The sequence below is a fragment of the Anguilla anguilla genome, chromosome 6, assembly GCF_013347855.1.
Source record: "Anguilla anguilla isolate fAngAng1 chromosome 6, fAngAng1.pri, whole genome shotgun sequence".
Lineage (NCBI taxonomy): Eukaryota > Metazoa > Chordata > Actinopteri > Anguilliformes > Anguillidae > Anguilla > Anguilla anguilla.
Window position 1 is genome coordinate 13,932,871 of NC_049206.1, and position 25,529 is coordinate 13,958,399.

General features: G+C 43.8%; 1 protein-coding gene across 5 annotated transcripts in view; it reads left to right on the forward strand.

Moving 5' to 3' along the window:
• LOC118229691 (lipoma-preferred partner homolog) overlaps positions 1-25,529 on the forward strand; it is a 132,123-nt gene that overhangs the window by 94,166 nt on the left and 12,428 nt on the right. For all 5 annotated transcript variants that reach the window (XM_035421904.1, XM_035421903.1, XM_035421906.1 and 2 more), the window contains 3 exons: positions 720-1,457; positions 15,498-15,603; positions 20,120-20,289. In XM_035421904.1, coding sequence (XP_035277795.1) covers positions 720-1,457; positions 15,498-15,603; positions 20,120-20,289 — 1,014 coding nt within the window. The remainder of the gene's footprint in view (positions 1-719; positions 1,458-15,497; positions 15,604-20,119; positions 20,290-25,529) is intronic.

Genomic DNA, 25,529 nt, shown 5'->3' on the forward strand with positions numbered 1-25,529 from the left:
TTACGTGCGCCCTGAAGTGGTGTAAATAACCTACTAGTCTACTAGCAGCCTTTAAGATGGAGGCCTGCAGTCTTGCCCTCTGTTTTGTGCAAATTGCTATTATTTGATGCGGGACTCGTATACCATCTCACATGAACCTTAAAGTGCTCCTGTTGTTGGTTGTATATATGTAACCAGACACATTCTGTTTTATTTAACCATAGAACAGCAGAATGTGTCTTTTAACCCTCTTTTGAAGCAGTCAGAGGCTCTTCGATTAGGTCTACCTCAAAATAATTTATAAATAGTTAAATGAGTTTTTGGAATTAGAGCTTTAGAGCTTTTAGAAGAATGTCTCAACTGAACTTGTTTTTGCGTCGCTCTCCCATTGCAAAGGTTTTGTCTGTAAGAAATGAAGCCTTTGGGTCATGCATGTCTTAAGTTGATATTACTCAGTGTATTTTATTCCCATTTTTTTTTACCGGAGATGAATAGAATGGGATTTTCATGTGTATTTCTACTTTTATTATACTTATACAAATAAATTGAATGTCAGAAACAAGTGTGTAGATTTCATAGGCTGATATGTGCCACATAATTAGTCTAAATTTCAGTTGGAACATTGCTTCTTGAGCTTGTGAAGGCCACCTCTTTGGGGAAATGATATTTAAATTGGAATGTCTTTGAGATTTATTATTTTTTTAATACTTTGACTCAAAGTCTGTAATGATTTCTTGCAGAACTATGGCACCAATCCCAGTTCCTCCACGCCGGTCACGAGCCACAAGCGCATGATCATCCCCAACCAGCCACCGCTGACCGCCACCAAGAAATCCACGGCCAAGCCGGGAGGCTCCCAGCCCCCATCCGCTTCCAACACCCTGGTCAGGTCTCAGCCGCAGACCGCGCCCCAGCCCCAGTCCCCGCCCCAGCCCCGGTCCGCACCCCAACCCCAGTTCACGCCCCAGCCCCAGCCCCAGCCCCAGTTCACGCCCCAGCCCCAGTTCACGCCCCAGCCCCAGTTCACGCCCCAGCCCCAGTTCTCGCCCCAGCCTCAGCCCGTCCCGGCCTCCTACACCACCGCCTCCACCCCCAGTCGCCCCACCTTCAACGTCCAGGCGAAGAGTGCGCAGCCCAGTCCACAGTACCTGCCCCCTGGACCCCAGCAGCCCTCCCGCTACCCCGCCCCAACGCAATACATGACCGCCCAGCCTCGTGGCCCCGACTTTGCCTACGGGCCTCCCCAGCCCGGGTACGCCCCCCCACCCCAGAGAGGGTACCCAGACCAACACTACCCTGGAATGGGAGGTCCTGCATATGCGACCCAGAACACCTGGAGACCGGAGCCCAGCCCCCCTGCCCACATTGGACAAGAGTATCAGCCTCCCGGCCCCAAGAAGACCTACATCACTGATCCCCCGCCCGCCTTGGCTCCGCCCATGGCTCAGTATGGCTCCAGTCCTGTGGCTGCACCAAAGGTAAGCCCAACGTCCTTCCTCATCATCATCATCATCTTCTGCCTGACATTTCACATCAGATACCTGCAGGTGAGTCTTGCAGAGGTACAACTGAATCATGGGCAGTTTTTCTGGGTTTCCCGATGCTGTTACAAAGCAGTAACTCTTTGCCATGACTTGCATCCCTAGTGCTTCACTCTGTTGAACCGCTGCTGCTCAAGATGTTGAATTTAACATGAGGGCATTCGACACAAATGTTTTGTGTGTGCAGCGTGTATTCACTTTAAAAGGCCACGCAGCTGGGAATGGTTAACCATTCTTCGTTGAAATATTTAAAATAAACAGTTATTTTAACCTTTATGAATTTTTAAGGATATGTTTTCCACTGGGGTTAACACCATCTGCTTCCATTTGCAGCATGCGATAGAAAGTGGTGCCTTTGCTGTCTCTCCGTTTCCACAAGTAAATGTTTTTCCGTTCCAGATGTTCAGCATTGAACCTATAGCTATATCAGAACACGACAGATCATCTGCTGAAAGCCTACAATAAAAAAAAATTTTAATTAGTTTTTTCTTTACCTATCAAAATGATTACTTTTGTCATATTTATAATAGCAATGAATAAGGGAACTTTGTCATTGTACCATTCAAATTCCATAATTGAGTTTGTGATATTCCTAGTAAAAAAAATTTTTAATTGATATTTATGAATGACTGAACTGTTCAATGCAAGGTTGGTCATCATGTTTCATTGAAATTGCGAGAATGTTAGATGACCTTCGTTTCTAATGAAGTAAAAACCTTCCTGGTTTTTCACATGACTCAGATGGCATTAGGAAGCTTAACTTTGCTTAAATTTTTGAGAGCAGCTTGCACATAGCATAAGAAGAAATAATAAGCTCGGAAGGAACATTTTTCACAGTCTCTGTGAATTTCAATATTCACTGTAGTGTTGCACCCACGTGTACCCTTTAATTCAAGGATTTTATGCGAGCGCAAATACAGAGAGTAGCACTTTGCCTTTGGGAATGACTCTTCAAGGACTGTTTTACTTTTTCTTATAATCACAAAACTAAATACCACACTGCGTCTTTATGTATTAAGAAGCAAATGAATATTGTAAGAAACAAAAGATTTGCAATTTTCTAGGGACAACTCTTTTGGTCCCAGTCTGGCACATAATGAGAACAAATGCACTGTTTTATTAGCTATGTATATCGGCCCCCAATTTTAAAATCAGCACTCTTTGATTTCAGATAAAAGCACATTTTTAATAAAATTACAAATGGATATGTTTTGGTAGTACTGCTCCTGGGATAATTCACATTTTTGCAGATTCATTTTGCATTTCAGCAGTTCCCTCAGCTTGATGTCCTTCCAGCTCCATGCAACAGATTCTTGTGGCTGAAAATAATATTTTTTTTCACACTGTTCCAAAATAATCAATGCTAAATAAATACTTACACCAGAAAAACTGCAAAGCAGATATGTACAAGGAGGTCTCCAGAGTTTGCTGTCTGCTGCATTTCTACTGCCATTGTCCACATTATTTTCCTCTCTGAGCGCTAGGTTTTTTTTCTTCTTTTTTTAAAATCTTGTAGCCTGTATCTGTGCTTTCATCCTGTAATGCGGAGATAGAGAGGAAATGGTAGATATAATCCAGATTAGAATAAAAGCAAAATCTGTCAGATGGGCTTTATAGGTGCTAATCTGGTTTGACCCAGTGTCATGACATTTTCATTAGCCACAAGGGGACCAAATCTGATTATTGCAAGTCTGTTCTCTGCTCTGCTTCTGCCGGTCTGTTGTGCAAACAAACCGAAATATTAAGCCTTTTGTAAAAGGATTCGTTTTGATATCGTCCGTTTCCATGAACGACTGCATATTGCTCAGTTGACATGTTGGATTATTAGTGTTCAAGGCTGGCGTTCTGCAAAGTGGCTGGTTATATTTCTGCATTATGAACCGGTGGCTGAAGTAGAGTGACCACAGAGGATTAACGTTGCTCGAGGTCTGAAACGCACGTGTGCAGAATTCTGAGAACCAAACCCGCTTGCGATTGGCTGTTCTTCTGTCCCCTGTTTCCCATTTGCTCCTTCCCTGAATTCTTTACATGGACATCTGCATGTTTCACTGTCCAGACTTCCAGTGACTCAATTACCCAAATACGAAAGCTTTTAATCTTTTTTTTTTTTTTGTCATGTAAAAATCAGTTTTTCATTGCTGGTGGTTACTTTTTACAATTTATTTGAGTCTTCGGATTCTCTAAATTAGAGCAAAGCTAAGCTGGATGATTTCTTGTGTTATTTCCAAGCTTGACTGACATTGAAAAGGGGATTATATCAAAATTGCCCAATCCCAACGGGCGGTTTAACCCCTTCAAAAAGGTCAGTGAGGGCTTCTGTCGTCAAATACAGAGAGCTTTAACCATGTGATGTGCCTCGCTGCCCCATTTAGTTCAGAGCAGGGCCCGATCTGACCTCGGCTTGTTCTGCTGAAAGCCTCTTGTGTGGCAGGTTTTTCTCCATTTCAGCTCCCCCCCCGAAAAAATCTGGCCAGCTTTTTTCTGCTGCACTCACTTTTAGGAATTAAAACAATGCACAGAGCACAACCACAGGGGTCCCGTGCTGTAAGGAAGTCTCGCGTCGCCGTTTCTGAGAAACGGGGACATGGTTTAAAGAACTGCTGTGTGACTGGTTTAAAGAGAGCCCTGTAACTGTTCCCTTTAACGGAGCTTGAAATGAAATTTCTTTTTTGTTTCCATTGAAAAGCCAAAAAATATTGGAAAATGAACCATAGTGATAAATTTAGTTGGGATGTAGAGTGCACAAGCACACCCCAAGGCATAGGACACTAAGCAGACTCCAGTGTTTTAATGTGTCACCAAATTTGGAACGCTGTGCCTTAAAAACCTTACCAGGAGGCTGCCTACCCATCTTCTTGGGCCACATTGCTCATATAGCTAACCTTGGGGTGTTCAAGACCAGTCTTGAAGCTGCGCTACATGCACTCTGGGCTGCAGGTGAAAGGATAAGCCTGAATGGCTTGTTTGCATCATTTAACACAGTGTTTTTTTTTCTAGTTCATTGGTCAGGTTCTATAGGTTATGTAGAGTATTGATTCCTTGGTAGAGTTTATTGATTGGATGGGGATATATTTGATTAGATTTCATTTATTTGGATATACTGTACAAAGAATAGATTGCAAAAAAGATTCTTATTCATCGTGGTTTTTCTGTAAGTTAATGAACTTGAAGATTAAATCCATGGTTGATCCATTTTGGTTGGCCATTTTTTTCATTCCAAGAAGCACTTTTGCTGCATTTTAAATAAAGTCTGTGTCTGACTTGTCTATCCCACCAGTCTTTCATTAACTTGGTCTGTACATATCATTGATTTTTATCTCCATTATCTATACATATTACCTTTTTAATAGTTACTATGTGGTACTTAAGGCTGTGTCTGTTGGTATCTTTTAAGAAAGGGGATTATGTAAACAACCATAAAGTATGTACAAGGGCACGCGCACACACACAGACACGACAGATTCATCCGTGCGCCGTTTGATCCTCATTAGCTTCCCATACTTTTTTTTTTTGCCCTCATGTGATTTAAAATAAAGGGGCAAAGAGCTATTTTTATGGTGCAGCACATACTATTTAATCAAATCAGTAGCCTGAAGATAAATCTAGTATACCCATTTTAATGTAGGACTTCTATATCTATATTTGTCAAGCTTGGTGACTTTTTCCAGCTACGGCAACTGACATGAACTGGATCAGAAACTTTTCCTATGTTTGCCTTTGAAAAGCGGCTTGCCATTATAGAGGCTGATAGGTCAAGGTTAGACAGCGGTGTAATATAGAGGAAAGGGAACTGGCCTTGAAATCTTTGTAGCTTATTACTGTACTGCCATGCTGCTGGGTTTGTATTATTGAATATGATTTCAAGATCTACACAGCCCTTGAAGATTTCTGAAAAGGTTTTCATCCCAGAAATGTAAAGTAATCAAATACAATCAAATACACTGTAACAGCTGTCCTTGAAAAGTCCTATTAATTTACCAAATAAAATTTAAAAATCACAGTTTTATAACAACCAATATATTGGTACTGCTTAGTGGAAAGGTTGAAGAGCTGTCCCCATTGTTTACATTTTATTTTCAATCTTTAGTTTTGTTATGATTCATTGTTTTGTGTCTTCATTAATAGAATGAGAATATGAATGAAGCGGTTTAAGGGTTCTATAAATTGAGATTTTCCTTTTGGTTATTTGTTTGTATTGTATCTATTTAAGTTACAAGAAAATTATGCATTTTCTCAATTTGACCTCCTTTGACAATTAATTAATACAGTGATATAATTATATCTTGCTATTTGAACATTAAAGAACAATGGCATTGAGCTATTCAGTTATATAACAGGTTTACATGCTAAATCTATTACTAAAATGCTGCATTATTTTGTCTTAGAAAACCTTTTGTCTTACACGTTGCTTGCACTTTTCACAATTGCTATTTTCTGGCGTGAGTATTTGCGAGTGTTTTCACACCGACACAAAATAATTTGTATAAAATACTTTTTACTGCGTACAATGCAGTACACTCAATCTCTAAAAGCATTGACATTTGCGTTTTCAAAATAATTTTCAAATAAGCCCTGTTTTTACAATTTCACTGCTGTATTAATAAATAATGTTCCCAGAAAATCATATGCTAGGAAAAATCATAAAAGGAACAGGATGGGTTTGACGAGCTCAGCAATAGTTTAAAAAATGAGGCTTGTTTGATGGAGAATGAAATGAACCAGACTCATTCATCACTCTCCCGTTCACTTGCTGTGCTGGACAAGAGATGCTCGGCTGTGCTCTACTTTCCACGTGTCAGCAGTACACTAATTACCGTGGAAACCAGCGTTGAATGCAATTTGTTAATTGGATTTGAACCATTCTCATTAGACATTTCCAGTGCTCCGTCACATCTATATTTCTCAACAGGAGAATTTATTTTATGATCTTCCACATCAGTTTTCCGTACTTGAGATTAGATTGTATAGATCTGATAGTATAGTTTATCTGTTACATGTTAATACATTTATAAGCAAAATATGGATATGTTTTCATGCTAGCTTGAATAATATGGACTATTACTATTCATTGGTCTCAGGAGGAAAATATCCTGATTTTCCACCATTTAAGTGATTTTAAATGATTAAGTGTATAACATCAACTTATCTGAAGCCTATCCCAGCATGCATTGGGCAAGAGGCAAGAGAAAATACACCCTGGACAGGTTGCCAATCTTGCAGGGCACTCACCATTCATACTATGGAAGTCAGTACTAAACATGTTAATTCTTTATTCCATAAGTCAAAGGAGTCACATTTGATTACATGAGCATGTAACAGACTGGGAATTTAAAAAAATAATTAATTGGTTCTGACCAGAAATTGGATTGTAAAGTCATGCTGATGAAATATAACATTAGCTATATTTATCACCAAAGAATACCTTGTTTTTAAAAATATGAAAATATGTACTACTTTACTTAATGAATTGAATTACACTATGATGTGCAATTTAATTTAACTAGTAGAGAACAGAGTTTTTGTGGCAATATGCTTCCCTACAGCATTCAAGTAAGGCACAATGCAGTAAAACATACAATTAAATTACCCGATGTCTGTTATGACTAAAATAGCATTGACTATTTGATGAGAAAAGAGCCGTTAACCAGCAGAGTGCATAGGCATTCCCAGTCCTCGTTCCAGTATAACAGAGCATGACACTAGCACGAAATACAAAATGGTGAACTAAAACCCATTTTTGTTTACCTACAGAATATTTTACAGTGGCGCATGCTGTTTGAAGATCGTTCTGACCTGTAGGGGGGGGGTGTGCAATAGGGCACCTTTGCCATGACCCCCTGGGCAACTCAGAGTTAGTGACCTGGGCAGGACCAGTAATATAGCTAATGCAGTAAGTGTGGGGGACTGGGCTGGACTGTATTCAAAGACGTTCGCAGCGGGGCCCTGATGGGTCCGTCTCTGCTATAACATCTCATTACATTGCATTCTCATTCGGACAGGGGAGGCTTGCTGTGCATTTGTTCCTCAAAATGTACTTTCCTGTACGGGATGAGAATGGAATGAGATCATCAGACCTGGTCGCGGGGAACGCTTGAATTTCCCCGTGTTTGTGGCCGTGTTACCCGAGCTTTGGAGATTTGGACTGGAACTGCTGCGGCCGACACAAACAGAAGCAGTGCAATTTGTCCTCTCTGAAAGTTTGAGACAAATGGTTTCTTAATGGGAGTGGGAGGTAAGAACAGGTGTGGTTTGTAATGTAGCATAAGTACAGTTCCCATTATGTGTAATAGAAGGGACTAAGGTGCAGTGTGTTCTGCTCTGCCTGCCCCTGTAGCTGTGATTGCAGCATGAGCCTTTTACTTTAAAGTTTAATTGCATTTGGCAGCATGTAGTAACATTCAAAGGAGAACGCTGGCCATAGATGTGCAATTACATGTATGATTACAAGTTTGAGATGCCCCCCCCCCCACCCCCAGACTCAATTGTCAGATGTATTTTTCTTAATTTAAAACCTTCCAGCCATGGAGGGGGTGCTGATCAAAATAACCTCAGGTCTGCAATTTTCTCTGTCACAGTTGTTCTCTTGCCTTTAGTTTCCCTTGCCTGTTCCATTCACTTGAGGTTTTAAATCACTTTAAAACCACAGGTGGTTTTTAAATCCACTGTGAGCAACTTGAGGAATTTAGTCGTAATTATTTGAAAGGACATTCAGGGAATACTTACCTGACACACAAAACCGGTGTAATAAATGTTGAATTATAGATCATTTATTAATAGGTGCACAAAGCACTTTTACAAGTGGAGTTCCACTTGATTATTGAAATAAATATGGGACAAAGTAGTTTGCTTTGAGAGTAGAACTTGTCCTACATTGTACTAAACTGCACTGGTAGGGCACAACAAAGCTTTGAGCTTTTGTTATTCTTACTGATGTTCATTTTAGTGATTTATGATTGCTGTGTTTTTTTTTTAAAATATGAAGTTTAGCTCATGCTAAAATGAGTTGCTTCAAATGAAGGATAATGCACCTTAGTGCTGGGATTGAATGGCCCCTTGGACAACGAAACACAAGCAAGGTGTGTGTTTTCTACCAACGCTGCCAGCCCTGTAACCAAAAAGTAGTTTGGTGTCCTAAACAACCGTTTTGTTTGTCAAAAGTGGTGTAGACACAGTTCTCCAGCAATTGCCTGCACAATTGTTGCAAACATGCTGCGGGTTCCTGAACCGCCACGGGAGCCAGTCTTGTGTGAATTGGGAGGAAGGCTGCTGATTGGACCCCTCCTTTCCTGGGTAGCTCAGTGTCCAGTCACGACCCGCCCTGCTGCCTGGCTGTTCACAGTCAAATCAATATACCGATCTGCTGGGCAATTCACAGCACAAAGTTCTAGCGCTATAACAGGATGTGCCGTCCGGCATGCCCCATAAATAGTGCCGTCTGACATCACAGCCCAGCCGTACTCCGCTGTCTGGCTCTGCCTGAGATGGTGGTGCGTTGTAAATAGTTTTCTTCCGTGGGGCGGGTACAATAACAGTTTCCAGATTCCAGGGTTTTGACTCACAGCGGAAATGCTGTAACTTGCAGTCAAAACAAATGTTTAGCAGAGAGTTCCATATTTACTGAAGCAATTAAGATAAAGCACTATTCTTAATGGTGCTTTGCCTTAACTGGAAGTCTGTCTCCTAGAGGCTGTACAGTACCTCCTCCCTCCTTAACCCCCATTCCATCTTGTCACCAATAGAGGAACAGTTTCCTGGCTGACTGGCATGCTGGTATCTGCCAGAGTGACTCCTGAGACGATCTGTTAACTGACCGACTCAGTTGTCATTCACTCACAGAAACTCCAGGGGCTGGTAGTGCAGCATCAGCTGGTGCGACCGTCCCCAGAACCTTAGTGACCTGCCTGTTCTGTGGCAAAGTTCAAGGTTTCTTTGCACTTTGCACCCACTCCCACCCCAGCATGTTTATATGCGGTCATGCTTATATGGTAGTCTTTCATTCAGCCTATGTGTTCTGCAGACCATTAGCAGCTGAGTATTTGTGTTTTCTGTGATCTCATTCCTGCGCTTGACAGTATTAGCATAAAGAGCCATAGAACCTGCAGTGTCCCATCTCACTCAAGGTGCCTGTAGTTTGGTCAGGTCTGCTTGAGTCAGCAACAGGATGTCGCAGCGTAGTGAACAAAGCACAAATGAATAATCGGCATTCCCTCAGATATTCAGTGTGTGGGAACTCAGCTTGGTTGCCATCACATTCACCGATATTTAATTAAAATTTATAGTGGACTGATAATTATATTCAGAATCTGTAAGTTCCATATAAGTCTGATGTGCACATTTTCATGATAGGCCTTGTGATCACATTACTGTCATGAGACTATGTAGTATTAATACGTCAGTATTCCCAGAATGATTATGGACTTCCAGAGGGGATGAGAGAGAGCAGGGGTTGAATACCCTGTTGTCAGGGTCTTTATGTCATGACATTTACAGACTACTCAGTCTTAGAGACTGTAAATGTCACTTAAAGCTGCTGAAATTGAAATGTGCTTTTCCAACTTTCTGCCTTGGATGGAGGCATACTCATTTGCCAGCTGTTCCTATGTACTTCTAAGAAACAAATAAAATATGTCTCAGCCTGACAGAGTTACACTATATGACCAAATGTATGTGGACACCCCTCTGGGCTGTTTTTCATGTTTTTTAGGCCCCTTAGTTCCAGTGAAGGCAAATCTTATTGCTACAGCATACGGTAACATTCTTTAAAATTCTGTGCTTCCCCAACAGTTTTGGAATGTCCCTTTTCTTTTTCAGCATGGCAATTCCCCCGGGCACACTGTGAGGTCCATGTAGAAATGGTTTTGTCGAGAATGGTGTGGAAGAACTTGACTGGCCTGCACAGAGCCCTGACCTTAACCCCATCCAACACCTTTGGGATCAGTTGGAAAGCCAACTGCAAACCTGGCCTAATCGCCCAATCAGTGCCTGACCTCACTAATGCTATGGAATGGAAACAAATGCCCTCAGCAATGCTCCAACATCTAGTATAATGCCTTCCCAGAGGAGTGCAGGTTGTTATCGCAGCAAAGGGTGGACCAACTCCATATTAATGCCCATAATTTTAAATGAGATTTTGGATGTCAGGTATCCGCATACTTTTGGCCATGTACTGTATGATTTTCTGCATCGGTTGCATCTTGTGGTAGTTACAGGGCAGGTTTCACACTTAAGCTTTCATGTCCCATGGGATTGAAGGAGGATTTCCCACCACTTCAAGACTATTTGTGCTCAAATTTGGTTTATTGATTGGTTGGTAGATTGACTTCTTGCTTGATTGATTGATTGATTGGTTTCAACAAGTACAATGAACTGAGCAGTGAATGTAGCTGTTTAAAACAGTGGCAAATAGGACGGTGACACTGACGTTGAGAGATGGCTCTGGGCACACGGGCATCGTGAATGTTAAAGCTGTCAGAATGCGTTTGAGTCCTAATGGGGCATGAAACCCTGCCTTAATCAAATAGGACCACTGGTGCCCCTATTTATTCAATATGGTTGGACTGGATTGGTTATGGAAACACTTGAACCTGGTTGTGAGGTCATGTTTTTGGATGTCTCGTGTTCTGAGAGTAGCAGACGTGCTCTCTGGCAGGTTGCTTGTGTATCTTCTTGTAGAGTCCAGTTGTGCCTGCCTGAGTTCCCCCCCGGTTCAGTCGCCCACAGATTATTCTCTATTACAGCGACACCTGCTGGCAGGTCATGGACCCGGCGGTTGGTCATTTCCTGGGGCTTCTCTCTCGGAATTCTGCTGTTGCTGAGCAGTCCAGCTGCTTTTATGTGTTGATTGGAAACTTCCACACTAGGGCTCGTGTCTCAACTCTTGTTTGAAACGTGAAAAGTTTTGAAGGTCTAAATTCTTACTTTTTTAAAATATATGGCAGCCACCCAACTGTGGCTTGGCTTCTTTTTTTTCCCAGAGAAGAGTTAAAACACTGGGATGGTGTTTGGACAGGCCATAATATGACAAATTGAAGTGTCATTTGGCTGTAATTGTTCGGTTAGTGAGACCGAAGGAAGTGCAACCTTTTGCTTTAGAAACGATAATATGGAGGACACAGTCCACACTGCACATCACACAGGAGAGGGAGGGTTCATGAACCCTTTTAAAACAACAACATAAATCTGAGAACTATTCTCCGTACACCGGTAAATATAATTGAATAGCACCCTGTTGATAGAAGGACGGGAGGCAGATGTCTTTTTTTATCCAAACCAATTAGAACAGCCTGTACCTAGCTCCCGGTCATAGTACTTTGTGTAATTATGATAATTTCTGAAATTCATTGTAATTTGCTAAGCATGCGAATGGTTATCTCTTTGCAAAGATGCTGATAGTGTCAGTATCTGAAAAAACACAGCCTCCTTGTCTATTTTTTATTTTTATGCATGATCACACTTTCATGGCCTGGTACCTTTTTGGATGTCGCTGCTTAAGGAAGGAAGTTAGCTTTCATCTTCGGTCAGTCGATATACAGCATTACCTTTAGGAACAAAGATGTTATTTCTGAGCTTTGATTTGAAATCATTGCTTTTTTTTCTTTACTGTTCAAATTTTCAGCTGAAATTACCTGACCCATTTATGCATAGAGTGAACAAAAAAAAGCACTTCCTTAGATGCTGAGGCCTTGAGCTGGATTTGAAAAGGCACGTGGACCTTGTGCAATAAAGCTTAGACTTCAAGTTATTTTTCCAATAATCACATCCATACTCGAATTAACATCCCAGTGAAATTCCTTTCACAAGTCTTTTGTTTCTCCCCCTCCCCCAGCGTGTACTGCCTGGTCATGTAAGGATATTTTCATAAAAGGAAACGCGTAGAGAGAGAATAGCACCTGGCACAGTTACAGCGTTGAACAGTTACGGTATGTTGTTAATCTCCTGGCTCTGTGCCATGGCAAGTATCTGTCAGCTCAGTGTGCATGTTTCCATAATAATAATAATAATAATAATAATAATAATAATAATAATAATAAATAAAACAAAACTAAATCTCAAGGACTATGCACTTACATTGAGTAATATTAGACATAAATATTAAAAATATTAGGAGCACTGCAGGAGTGAGTGTTGAGCGTTTTTCAGCATTGTGAATGTTAAATGGAGTCAGCCGGGAACAGAGAGTACCGTTCTGAGTGAACTCACCGGCCTCACCGCCTCATCTAATTTACTTTTATTGCCTTCCCCCCCCCGCCCCCCGCCCCCCGCTCCCCGCCCCCCGCTCCTCCCAGACTGCAGTGCTCCTCTGTTTGATGCGATGCGAGGGCGGCTAGCTGTGCCTCTCGTCTTTCGCGCGCCTCGCCCTCCTGTGTTCCGTACCCCATGCCGGCCGGGGCGTGACGCGACGCACCCGGGACCCCTCTGATCTCCCCCGGGCCCCCGGCCGGCGGGGTGCGTCATCGCAATGCCGCGCAAGCGTCAGAGCGCGGGCGCCGGCGTCTGATCTTTTCCCGCTCCGTCCCTTTAGATAGCCCAGCGCCGTCGCCGCAGTCAGCCAAGCTAACGCCGCGGCGCTCAGAGCTCGGGTTCTAAAGGCCGAATCGATAGAGGGGGACCTTTTTGTGTGCGTGTGTCTTGTCGATAACTCTGTGGAGCCGCTGAGCAGCGTTTGTTTCACCCATAACATGTTTTCAGTCTGAAGAGACAGGCTTGCTCACCAGTGATTTTTTCTTTATTAAGGTTTTGCATCAGGAAAAGGGTCAGCCCTTTAGTTTTTGTAAATAGTAAATAAATAAAAAATCATTAGTCAGAATTTATTATTTGTCCATTAATTAACTAGGAAATACCTTCAGATAATATATATATATTTTTTTGCTCCTGGGCCATGAATATGGCATATTCCTCTATGAAAAGAAGCAGCTAACTGGTGTTTACCCTTTGGACTCTTATGGCCAGATATAACAATACATTCTCAATTGGATACAGAGGTGCGTTCAAGTTCAGCGAACAAGGCAAATGTTCCAAGATCGGTATTTAAATCGAAGATGCCGTCAAGTGTGTTTTTTCAATTATGTTATTGCTAACGCTGGCCAATGTTATTATTGTTCGCTAGCTAGCTATTGTTTTTTATTATCGATGATCACAGAAGCAGCTGTGAGTACGCCATGTCGCCATGTCTGTTTATGTTTAATGCAAACAATTTGGAAAGTTCATAAAAATCCGTTCAAATTGAAGTGTTCAAAGAGAACATGTTCGCCACGAACATTCGCCTCTGTTCGCTGAACTTGAACGCACCTCAGGTACCTGTTCTGGAAGGCCTTGTGGCAGTTTGAACCATCATTTACAGGCAAATTTGAAGAGCCTTGCCTCGTTAATGGGGATATTTTTCGGTTAAAAAAGGCTTGTTGTTGTTGTTTTTTTTTTTTTTAAAGCTTCGCATAGCCGTGCTAATGAGAGTGTTTTGAAGGCTCATAAGAGGCCAGCGGGAGTGTTCTCGACTGCGCGGTGGTGGTTTAGCACGTCTCTCTCTGCCTGGCCCGGGTCTCCCGTGGGACTGGCCACCCTACAGCTGCAGGAAGCACCACCTGTCGATCTGCTGGAGGGTTATTTCCGGCCCCACGCTCCACTGATGAAGAGTGTCTGGCAGAACGCCTCCAATTAGCCACGCGAGCGATGAGAATTAATAGAAGCAGGGGAACTGGCAGATGAGACCCAGCATGTTTCAAAGAAGGAAGTGTTTTGTGAACTTATGCAACAGGCAAAATACCAGAAACCACGGAGGTGGTTATTTTAGTTTTTTGTGATGCCCTGAGCTCTCTTGAAGCAGGCTATAGTAAACCACAAAACTGAAAAACACATTGCTTTATCCTTGAATGGTATATGTGCACATGCATGCACTTGTGTGTACATGTCCATAAGTCTGTCAGCTAGTGTGTGTAAGGCAGCAGTGGGAGCAGATGTTACACGCTGCTAACGCACACTTGCTATATTGTAATGCAGTGGATATCAAGCAGTTGTTTTGGATCCTGTTGGCTCAAATGTGCTTGGTTGCAACTTTTAAGTAAAATTTACAATGATATATTATTCGATATGTAGAGGGGTTTTCTAAGAAACACAAGGGTCATAACGTGTGCTTTTTCAAACAAACACAAGGGTCACAAGGTGTTCTGATAAACATGATTTTGATTGTTTTGTCTTCTACATGTTTAATTGTGTGTGTGTATGTATGTGTGTGTGTGTGTTTGTGTGTGAGTGAGCGTCCTCAACACCTATGACATACAGTGCCTGGATGCAGTCCCCTACAGTTAACTTTGTGCTTCACGTTGAGTTACACAACCAAATGACACTTCATCATTGCTACTGAGAACACTAAGTCTTCCTGCTCTAAAGACTCAGAGAATGGAATGTTAAAAGGTCTGTAGCCTGCACTCTTCATAATATCTCTGTAAATCACCGGTCCCTATGTTTCGTCAGGGTCATCCTTGAACCTTTGATGATCTCTGATATGCCTGTGGAGTGCCAGCTTTTCCAGAAGTGAGCTCTCACGCAAGCTTGGATTAGAGCGATTCATGAGAGCTATAATAGGATCTTCTACATCCAGTTACCAAGGACACTTGTCCTGCTAGAATTGCAATCAATCGCTCTGATTTATTTGTCTTCTTTACTGTATTATGTTCCAACAATTTCTCGCACAGCACATCAGTGCCTAACGGTGACCTGAGCTGGATAGTCTTCGGCTCGTTAGGCACGATCTCCTGAAGATGATAAGAAAACAGGTTATATTTACCGGTTTGTGCTGAGTAATGTTATTCGCCCCTGATATTCCTGGAACAACAGCATTCTTTCAGGAGATGGATTTCAAAGGTCATGAGGTCATCGGTGGTCATATGTGAGAGAGCACCCATGTCTCCACAATGCACCTCTTGTTATGGGCGCTGTAGTTATGGTGTGTACAGCACATTAACGGTGGCCCTTTATTTTCAGGGTGTCCATCCCAGTAACGCCAGCGGTGGCCTTGAGGATGAGTTGGAGCGCCTGACCAAGAACTTGCTCTACGACATGGACAACCCCCCCTCTGATGAGTACTTTGGTAAGAGCATCCACTGCCTCCAGGCCCTAACTGTAACCCTTCAGTGTATGTTATGTTCAAATGTAAATCTGCTTTTCTGTTTTCTGGGAATTCCGTCTATTAATCGGGTCATACCCAAATGGTTTCCGGTTTCTCTGCCTTCAAGTGCACATCTACAGGCTTAATTCTTAAGCAGCCTTGTTTGAGAGGTGAACAAAAGCTAAAAAGAGAGCGTTTAGCTCGTATTGGTGTGAGCCCTCTTCCTGAAACAGTTGTACTGTGAAAGGTCCGGAGCAGAAGCTGGCGCTCGGCGGAGCGGCTGAGCGGTTCTGCCTCGACATGCGACTCGTCCCCGGGACGCCCCGCTCTGCCACGCGTGCTCTCGCTCACTCGCTCACTCGCTCGCTCGTGTTTGCACACTGATGCCTGTCTGCCCCCGGGTCGCGGAACGCGGCCGTCGGCGACGTTAAATAGGTCGTGTGTGCGCTGAGGTAGCAGCCGGGAGGAAGACGCGGGGAAGGCTGTCGACGCAGCTTCCTTACAGTCCGAAAGGGGGGGGGGAAGGAAGCGTGACCGGCGATTAGACGGTTCGCTCCAGCGGGTTAACGCCACGCCGATTATATTTGCACACTTTATCTGCCGATTCGGGGCACCTCGCACATCGCCTGTTCCCGATAAAATAACTTGTGCTGGCTGGGTCTTTTGCTGTGTAAGTGTAGCTTTAATAAAGACATAAAATGACATTTTACGACTTAACTTTTACTGACCCTTTTTTCGCGCAGTCGGTGCGTCGGGGCTTTTCATGTGTAAATAATTAAATAAATAGTCTGTCCGTGATCTCTTTCATCTATCGGCTCAGCAATATTCGGGTTGATCGTATTCCCCAACCAGAAGCTACAATTGTGCTTTGAGTACAGGCTTTGAAATGTCCTTAAGGATTGTTCAGACTGTTAAAGAAAAAGAGACCTTGTTTTCTTTTTGCTGTTTGAAGCCTTTTTGAACCAGCTGGATATTTTAATGATGTTTTATGTATATGTGAAACATCCTGGCCAGGGCCTTTCTGTGTGCAGTTTGCACGCTCTCCCTGTGTCCATGTGGGTTTCCTTCAGGTCCTCCGGTTTCCTGCCACAGTCCAAACACATGTAGGTTAGGCTAATTGGAGAGCCTAAATTGCCCATAGGTACTGCGTGAGCATGTGAGCTAATTGTGCGCGTGTGCCCTGCAATAGATTGGCGACCTGTCCAGGGTACATTCCGCCCAGTGCAAGCTGGTATAGGTGTCAGCCTCCCCCACCACTCCCCAGACCATGACCAGGAATAAGTGTGTCGGATAATGGATGGGTGGATGTACGTAAAATGTAACTGAAGAACAAGAGAAAAGAACTGGTTGATTGCCGAGGATGCTATCCAGTTGATATTTGAGTGAACCATACACTCTTTTTTAAAACCATTAATAATTTGGTTTCATTTAGCTTTTCTTTGGCCTGATGTTAGAGGCATTGCTAGGACCTTTTAGAAGTAAGCGACCATCGTGTTGAATTAGATGAGATGACCTGGCTTTGTAGCATGTTAGTGTAAATTTTATGAGGGGGAGGGTTAGCACAGTCCGTGTCTCCTACTGTAGTTGCATTTACTCATGTGGTTACTCTGGAAAGGCTTCCTGTGTTTCAGGTGACCAGATTTCCAACACTCAAAACCAGGACACATAGCTAAATAATTCAAATAGGCTTGGCGCATCATTTATTAATGAGCTATCTGGATACTTATTTATGGAGCCTTTGTTTTATTTACTGTTGTGTTGTGTCATATTTGGAGTCATTTTAAACATATCTTGTTGGTTGTTTACATATGTCTTATTTCTTACTCATTTCTTAAGCCTCTTTCATCCATGCTTGTATTAAATAGGGAAAATGCCCTCCAGAAATAGTTCTATCTAACCATCTTACCAGTAGCATGTCATTTTTGCATGCGTTAGCTGTGCGAAAATGATGTTTTTGGTCGTCTTCACTGTTGTGACTTATAATCATAATTTGTTAAGTTATTTAAAGATGCCATGTGCAGACACTGCTGCAGGTGATCAGTAGTTGTCATTCGTTAGTGATAGGTCTGAGAATTGATGTTATATGTAAAGTGGGTTTTGCGGTGAGGAATTTGGTGGCCTGTTCATTACCTGTGTGCCCATGTTATATTTTCATGTTTGGGGTAACGTGTGCTCTGTGCATTTCCTCTGCGGTGCCCCCCCCCTCTTGAGACGCTCTCCCAGTGCTTAGCACAGTGTGCCCTGGCGTTCTGGGCCCTCTTCTGCAGCGGTTCATGTGAGGTAATCCCCGTGAGTGGCCCTGCCTGGGCGTGTCCACCGAGTGTTGTGGCATCAGTTGCCGTGCGACACCAGCCGCACCGTGGTCACCGCCGTCGCGGCCCCCCCCCCCCCCCCATCCCTCTGCACCCGCCCGCGTAGCTTCTCTTTCCAAAACATGCAACCCAACCGCCCTCCCCCTATGTTACTGGTACAGGGGAGGAGACTGTGGAGGAGTCGGTTAGAGGAAGCGGGCGAGGCCATCGCTGCCGCCGCTACTGCCCCCCTGGTCTCCAGGGAGACTCAGGCCTTAAAGAATGAAAGGAGAGTGGCTTTAGAGGAGGAAAACAAAATAAATACAAAAACTTTGTGTAACTGGAGCCCTCAGCGACCCTTTCTGGTGGACTTAGCCTGCCTGTTTCAGCGTTCACTGACCTGTGTGTTTGTTTATATCTGCAGTCAAACATGAACAATTTAGTATGACTGTTTTTTTTCCTCAGCGAAAGGATTCTTTTCAAAATCCATAACATTCGATTACTGTCCGTGCCGTGAGTTTCAATGTGCCCCGTGCAGATTTAATGTCCTTCTTTAGCTGCTCCAGGACAGTTTTGTTTGTTGACTTTTTGACTTCTATCAGATGGCCATTAGCTTCAGTGTGCGGATATCCATTTTCTTTCAATCTTCACATGTACTTTTATCCTGCACCTGGCCAAATACTGGTTGGATGTGCACACAGCTACTCTACTGTGCATTAGCTTCTTCACATCGCATTTATTAAAAAAAGATATTAAACTTATTTTCATGTCTATCTGTCCATCTTCGTGTCCTTAAATACACACTAGAAACCGTACTGTTTATTTGGAAATGAAGAGAGGGCTGTTTTTCCTTGAAAATGTAACAGATTCTTGATCTTTAACCTAATTTAGAGACCTCATTCTGGGACCTCTTTTGGGGGGGGGGGGGTGATGTTAAGTTCACACATCTCTCGTATGGCCTTTACTGGGATGGGGCATCGTTTAAAAAAAAAAATCTTCCCAGCGCATCATTTTCCCCAGTTTGCTCGATTTGTGCAGAGCTCAGCTGAAACGTAGCCCTATGTAGGTCTCTGTGTACTGCCGGACAGTGTCAATATCGCTCCTCGGAAACGAAAACAAAGAGGACAATCTGAAAGAATTTGGAGTATTTTGTCTCTAAACCTCCCCCCGTCAAAAAATTGCTTCCTCTCACAGAACGCACTGCATGCTAAAGCATTAGAACCATTTTATATTTGCGTATTAGCCAGTTATTCTTCAAAAGAATTATGTGTAATATTATTTTCTGATTGAACCATTTCCTATGGTGCATACAACACCATGCTGTGCTCAAAGACAGAGGCAATGACATTGTATAAAAACTGAAATTCATGTTCATAATTGTGAATACAAGTTGGCAGACGCTTTTATTCAAAGTGACGTACAATAAGTGCATATCGAAGGTCATTGGAACAACTACAAAATGCAGATCCGATAAGATACAATACTGATTATGCAACAGTTATTCATAGCCATGAACACATTAAGTCCAGTTTATATGTACAGCCTCTGAAAACATGAAATTACTGTACAAGCTGTTTTTTCTTCATTTAGACCACAAAACACCAAGAGCCCCTATACTTCCCATTGTAAAGCCTGTAGTTTTTCAAAAGATTCTTTCAATATCATGTATCCTTCATCGTGCACAAAACCTATCCCTTTACGCTCACTGGTGGAGCGTGCATTATGTAAATGCATCTGTCCATGACTTAAACCAAATGCTTTCCCCGAGTTTCATAGAATTGTATAGGTTTGTGAAAGTACAGGTGAGGCACTCCAGTTGACGATAGGAAGAAAAAAAGACTGTTTTGTGTGATGTGCCCTGCAGAAGGGTGTGCTCTAAGAGGAAGATAAATAATGCAAGAGTTAGGTCTGTGTGCGTGTGTGGGTTTTGTGTGTGTGTGTGTGTGTGCGCATGTGCGTGTCTGGATGTGGGGTGTGTGTGCACAGATGAACTGTGTGTGTGTGTGTGTGTGTGTGCATGTGCGTGTCTGGATGTGGGGTGTGTTTGTGTGCACAGATGAACTGTGTGTGTGTGTGTGTGTATGTGTGTGAATGAACTGTGTGTGTGTACATGGTGCGTATATGTGTTTGGCTGGTTGCGATGTGTTCGTGTGCGGTGTGTGAAACAGGCGTGTACAGGCTGTTGACTCTCTGCCCCCTCTCCCCAGGCCGCTGCTCCTCCTGTGGGGAGAACGTGGTGGGAGAGGGCACCGGCTGCACCGCCATGGACCAGGTCTTCCACGTGAACTGCTTCACCTGCACCACCTGCGGCAGCAAACTGCGCGGGAAGCCCTTCTACGCCATGGAGAAGAAGGCCTACTGCGAGCCCTGCTACGTGGTGAGCGCCCTCTCTCCCGCTAACGCCCAGGACAGCGCTACTGACAGAGAACAGTCATTTCACACATAAAGTAGTCATTTTGCTTTACTTGAGTACCACTGTATGTTTCATCTCATTCAAAATCCCCACTGAGTAGGCATGTGTTTATGTGTATATTGTTTTGTTCTGGACGTGAGGCAAGCTTTTTGAGCATGTTCCCTGACCAACAAGAAAAACATCCCCCTGAATGAGCTGTGGTTTGTTGTTGATCATCATCGCCATCTGTTACATATGTGAGACTGGTCAGCACCACACTGAAGATTAGAGTGCTCAAATCGCACTACAGTCACATTTCTGGTCTGAAACTATGCAGCAGCCTTTCCCCTTCTTTTGATCGTCATCTTTTTTTATTTAGAATTATTTTATTTAGAATTTAGAATTATACTTTTCAATATTCTATGATTCCGCCTCTTCGAAAAGAGGAAATTTCATAATTCCATTGTCAATGTGAATCAGTTTCTGCAGTTCATGATAATTGCATAATATTGGAAGATTTTTCATTCTCCTTTTTTTGCGCAATTGGTAACAATTGGAATACACCTGGTCCCGCGTGCATTCAACTGCAAGTCATAAGGGCCTTTATGGGTTGCCTAACGTACATTTGGCTGTTTTTGTGCTGGAAAAGAACTACTTGCAACAGAAAGGAATACATTTCTGTAATGTGAAGCCAATTACTGGCTGCACTTGTCCGTCATTTCCGCGGACCTATCACACAGGACCCATCACGTGACCTCTCTCATTCCATTTAAACAACCCTCATCTCACAGCTCGTCTCTGGGATGCCGGAACAATCCCTGCTTCTGCCACGCAAAACAACACAAACGAAAGGAGAGGCAAAAGAAGAATCGAGTCCTAATTGCGTCTTCACTTCCGGTCATCTCCTGGAAGCGTCACCGTCAGGCTCTTCCGCGAGGGCTTCCGCTACGGGCCTCCTGCTCGCTCGCGCCTCGTTAGCTAATGAGTCATTCATCTTTCCCTTTTTAGCTCCCTGATATTTCCGTGTCTCTCCCGTGTCCCCCTGACCCGGGTCTCTCGCCCTGGGACGACAGCTACTCGCGCGAGCGTCTGTGATTAACCTGATTCGTAATTACCGCCACGAACGCGATCATTAGGGGACGGAGGATGCAGTAGTGACAGTTGACCTCTGCTCCACAAGAGTTTGAATACTGCACTCCCTGCCGCCGCGCTCGGGGAGCCGCCGGGACCCGGAGCGGAGCTAATCAACGCCGCGCAACGAGCGGGAATCTCATTTGCCACGCGGGGACGTGGCGCGCCCTTCCCATCATTTTCAGAACAGCCTCCGAGCGCACTTATCAGAGTTTGACCCCGTCTCATTTGACAACCTTGCCGCGCGTAATGTGTATTATTTTCAGTGTTCCGCGATGCGTACGTCTAAATTTAAAGGCGAGGGTTTCCGAACGCACGGATATTTTGACAGCTCTTTGTGTGAGTCGGTAATTGCAGGGGGACAGGGAGTGTTAGCTGCTCTTTATCCAGTAGACATTTTTATGCACCAGCACCAACATTCTAGCGACAGTCTCTTACTATAATGCTGAAATGGATCAACACATTATTCTCCTTGCATACTTTCATTTGTAACGTATACGGCTTCACCCCTTTTTGAATTGTCTCGATCCACTAGTGCCAGAGCCATCGTTTCTGTAAGGTTGGAGTATTCCCAGCTGCAGCTTAATGACTACGGAGTGGCAGGTCATTCACCAACTTTACGCATTTAATCAGTGCAAACGTACCTCCAATTTTGATCGCTAAATTTGAAGTATATAAAATAATATCTGAGTTGAAATAATTTATTCAGCATTCATTTATCTCTTCACTGTTGTGTGAATCTGGGATGAAAATGTCTTTTTTATTTTTAGGTTTTGTTTAGTATTTATTTAACCAGGAGAGTCTCACTGGCATTAAAATCTCTTTGACAAGAGACCTGACGTGTGTCTAACCTCTGAGGTAACATTTTTGCCTAGGAGAAGAGCAAAAGTCAGTCTTCAGAACTTCAGTCTTCGGCAACACCACAAGAATTTCGGCTTCAGTTGTGAACCAGAGTTCATTGTTGTGAATTTGTCTTTGAAGCTTCTCATGTCTTGGGGAGTTATTTTTCCAATTATCTTCTCCTCCCAGTGCTTAAGCTAATGGCCACTTAGAAACATAGTACAGTTCACAGAAACATTTTGAATGTCCTAGCTCGATGACTGGGCTCAGTATCATCAGTGATTTTAAGTATATTTAAGAGGAAATGGCATGTAATTGTATCTCAGCTGGTCATTTGCATTTAAGACATTGTCTAATGTAGAGGACTTAATCTGAAACCAAAGCTATTTCTGCAGTGATATGCATTGGGAATGTGCGTTTTTGGCTTTTGGATAGTGCCAAAGCCACCATTGTCATAGGTTTTCTGTAAAAAGACAGACACCATCAACCATACTGGGTTATGTCCGGTTACATTAGACATTGTTGTCTGATGTTCACAGAAGTTTGGTTTGCAGGCATCACCATTTGGAAGTCACGGGTGCCGTAGACATAATAAACAAAAGAGAACGAGGTAGACACAGTGGGCCACCGAGCAGCCCCAGAAATGTTAGCATTTTTTCAGGAAGCTCTGCGTCACCCTCAGTCTGGAATTCAGTGAAGGTCACTTCAAGGCAAAACTCTCTGTTCCGGACACCTAGCCCCTCCCACAAAGGAGGCCTGCCAAGGGAGATATGACTGTGTATGGTCCCGCTGAGGTTCTGCAGTATAACAGTAGCTGGATACGTATCATTCTTTCCAGATCATTCATTAACAGGGTGAGTTTTCATATCATGTGTCACAATCCCTCTGTGACCTTCTGCCCTTTCCCTGTGGAGTGAGACATGCAGGTTCATTGGCTTTGACCTCAGTGTCAGCGAAAGGCAGTTCCTTTCCGTATTGAAGGAGGGCTTCTCGGTTTGTGTTCTGAACTTACCCTTCCCCCCCCCACACTTCCCCCCCACCTCGCCCTCAGTCCCCAGGCTGCTCTGACGGACAGATCCCACTACAGCAGCCATTCTTTGTCCTTGCCTGTTTCCTGGTTTCGTGCCCGGCCACAAGGCTGTTATCGCCACCTTCCTGAACGCAGGTGGATTAAGGAAAACCACACAGCTGCTCGGTAGATGAGCAGAGCAGGAAGTGGGTATTAATCTGGCTGATACGCCATAAGTATCAGGGAGCCATTGTTTTTGCTTCCTATTTAATGTAAAGTAAGGGCCCAAGGGGTGCCCCGTTCAGTCAGATGGCATTCATAGATATTGGCATCATTTGAGGAAGCAAGATAAATACGCTGGGTCTTCTTTCAACCAACCATACATATTTAAACAGATGACCATCGTGACTTCTATATTTGAAGCATGTCTGAATAGGACTGGTCAGGTCAAAGGCTGAATGTGTGTCGACCATACCTGTTTATGGTTGAATCCACTGCCCAGCTGGAATAAAGAAGAGTATGAACTGGAACCATCACTTTTCACTTTTTAATTGACATTCAGGTTGGGAGCAAAGGATGTCACTCTACAATAAGATAGGCTCATATATGTGAGACAGTGTATAGACATTGTGCAAGTATGCTGGTTTGAAATGTAATTTCTCTTAATTGACCCTTAAGACACAGGGGCCTCCCAGTGTCATGTTATCAAAATGTGTGCGTGCCCTGTGGGAACGTTCAGGCGCGTGTGTCCTGTTTAACCAATACTGATGATTATGACGATGTATGTTGTTGTCATTAGTCTAGGCCCCTAGCATGGGATCATGAGATGTGGCATGTTTAGCCTCCTCTACCCAAATGGGATATAAGCTGTTTTTTTGGGCAGTTAAGTTTTGAACATCTTTCGTGTCCTCGCTGCAACTCTGAATGTGACGCGGCCGCGCCCGCTTTCCAGTTACGGCTCTGTGTGCAGTCGGACAGATCGCTTAATTGCCCGCTTGAAATTTAAGCTTTCGTAGTTTAATTGAGCAGTTTGAGCTTCCCCGCAAGCCTGCGAGTGCCTGTGATTTAAGCGTAGCCGTCGTACCTGTTCGACCGAGGGGGCGTCCTCGCCTTACCGTGCGGCCTACTCTCTTTTTTTTTTACCCCCCCCCGCACTGAATCATTGGTAAACAAGCAACTACAATTCTTGCTCTGAGAGAGAATGCGCAGTTAATCCTTAACCTGAGCTTACCTCAATAAACACCCTGTTGTAAAAATCATGTATGATGGACTTTCGCTCTGTTCATCTCAGAGCTGTGGACATTAACCTTTGGAGATGTCTTTTCAGGACGATCCTGCTTAATGAGGTTGCTTTGACGTTGTCATTGCACACAGCCTTATAGTCACTTTCCAAAGTAGTAATTGCTGCCAGAATCAGTACAGTGTTGATATAAATGCCTATGGCAGGTCAGTTTTTGCAGTTATATTAAAGATCCATTGCACATGAAACAGATGGTAAGAGATCAGACAAGGTAACAAGCATGCCACTGCATGGTCTGCATTTTCTATACATACATAGATATGTATGGAAAAAAAACTTTCTTAAATAATGTGTGCTTTGTGGCATTAAATGAGGGAAATGTAAGAGGCTTGTCTTTAAGTGAAGATGATGCAAGGTTTTAAGAGACCGCTTTCCCCAGGTGGGGAGTTAAGCTTGCCCACAGGGGAGGGAGGGAGAGAGAGGGAGAGAGAGAGAGGTAGATCTCTGCGTGCGCTGCGTTCACCTGAGCGGGCCGTGCGGAACTCTGTGAGGTAGGCGGATCACAGGGTGGCACGGGGACTGTGGGCGGGCGCAGCGCGGGCACAGCGAGGCCTCCACGCCCTGCCAGGCTGACGCTCGGCGGTAGGGGGCAGCCAGGGGACCTCTCGCGTCACCGTGACGATACGGAAAATTGCCAGGCAGTCTCAGGAAACATGGGGGGGGGGGGGGCGGAGGCGGGGGCGCCCGCTTCAGGAAGCTGCAGGGAAGCTGGGACACTTGTTACGCCATCGTTTGATTATTAATGCCACCCAGACCCACTGCTGGGGGCGTAGGGGGGCTTGAGGTCAAATGGCGCAAAGGGCTTGCACCAGGCCGGGATTTTGGCCACAAGGCACGTGATAGTAAATGTCTGTATAGATGAAACAAAATAAAATATAGCTGGCTTTATGTATGTAGCTGGTTTTATGTGGTATCTCGTGGAAGATAATTCAGACGTTTTTCAGG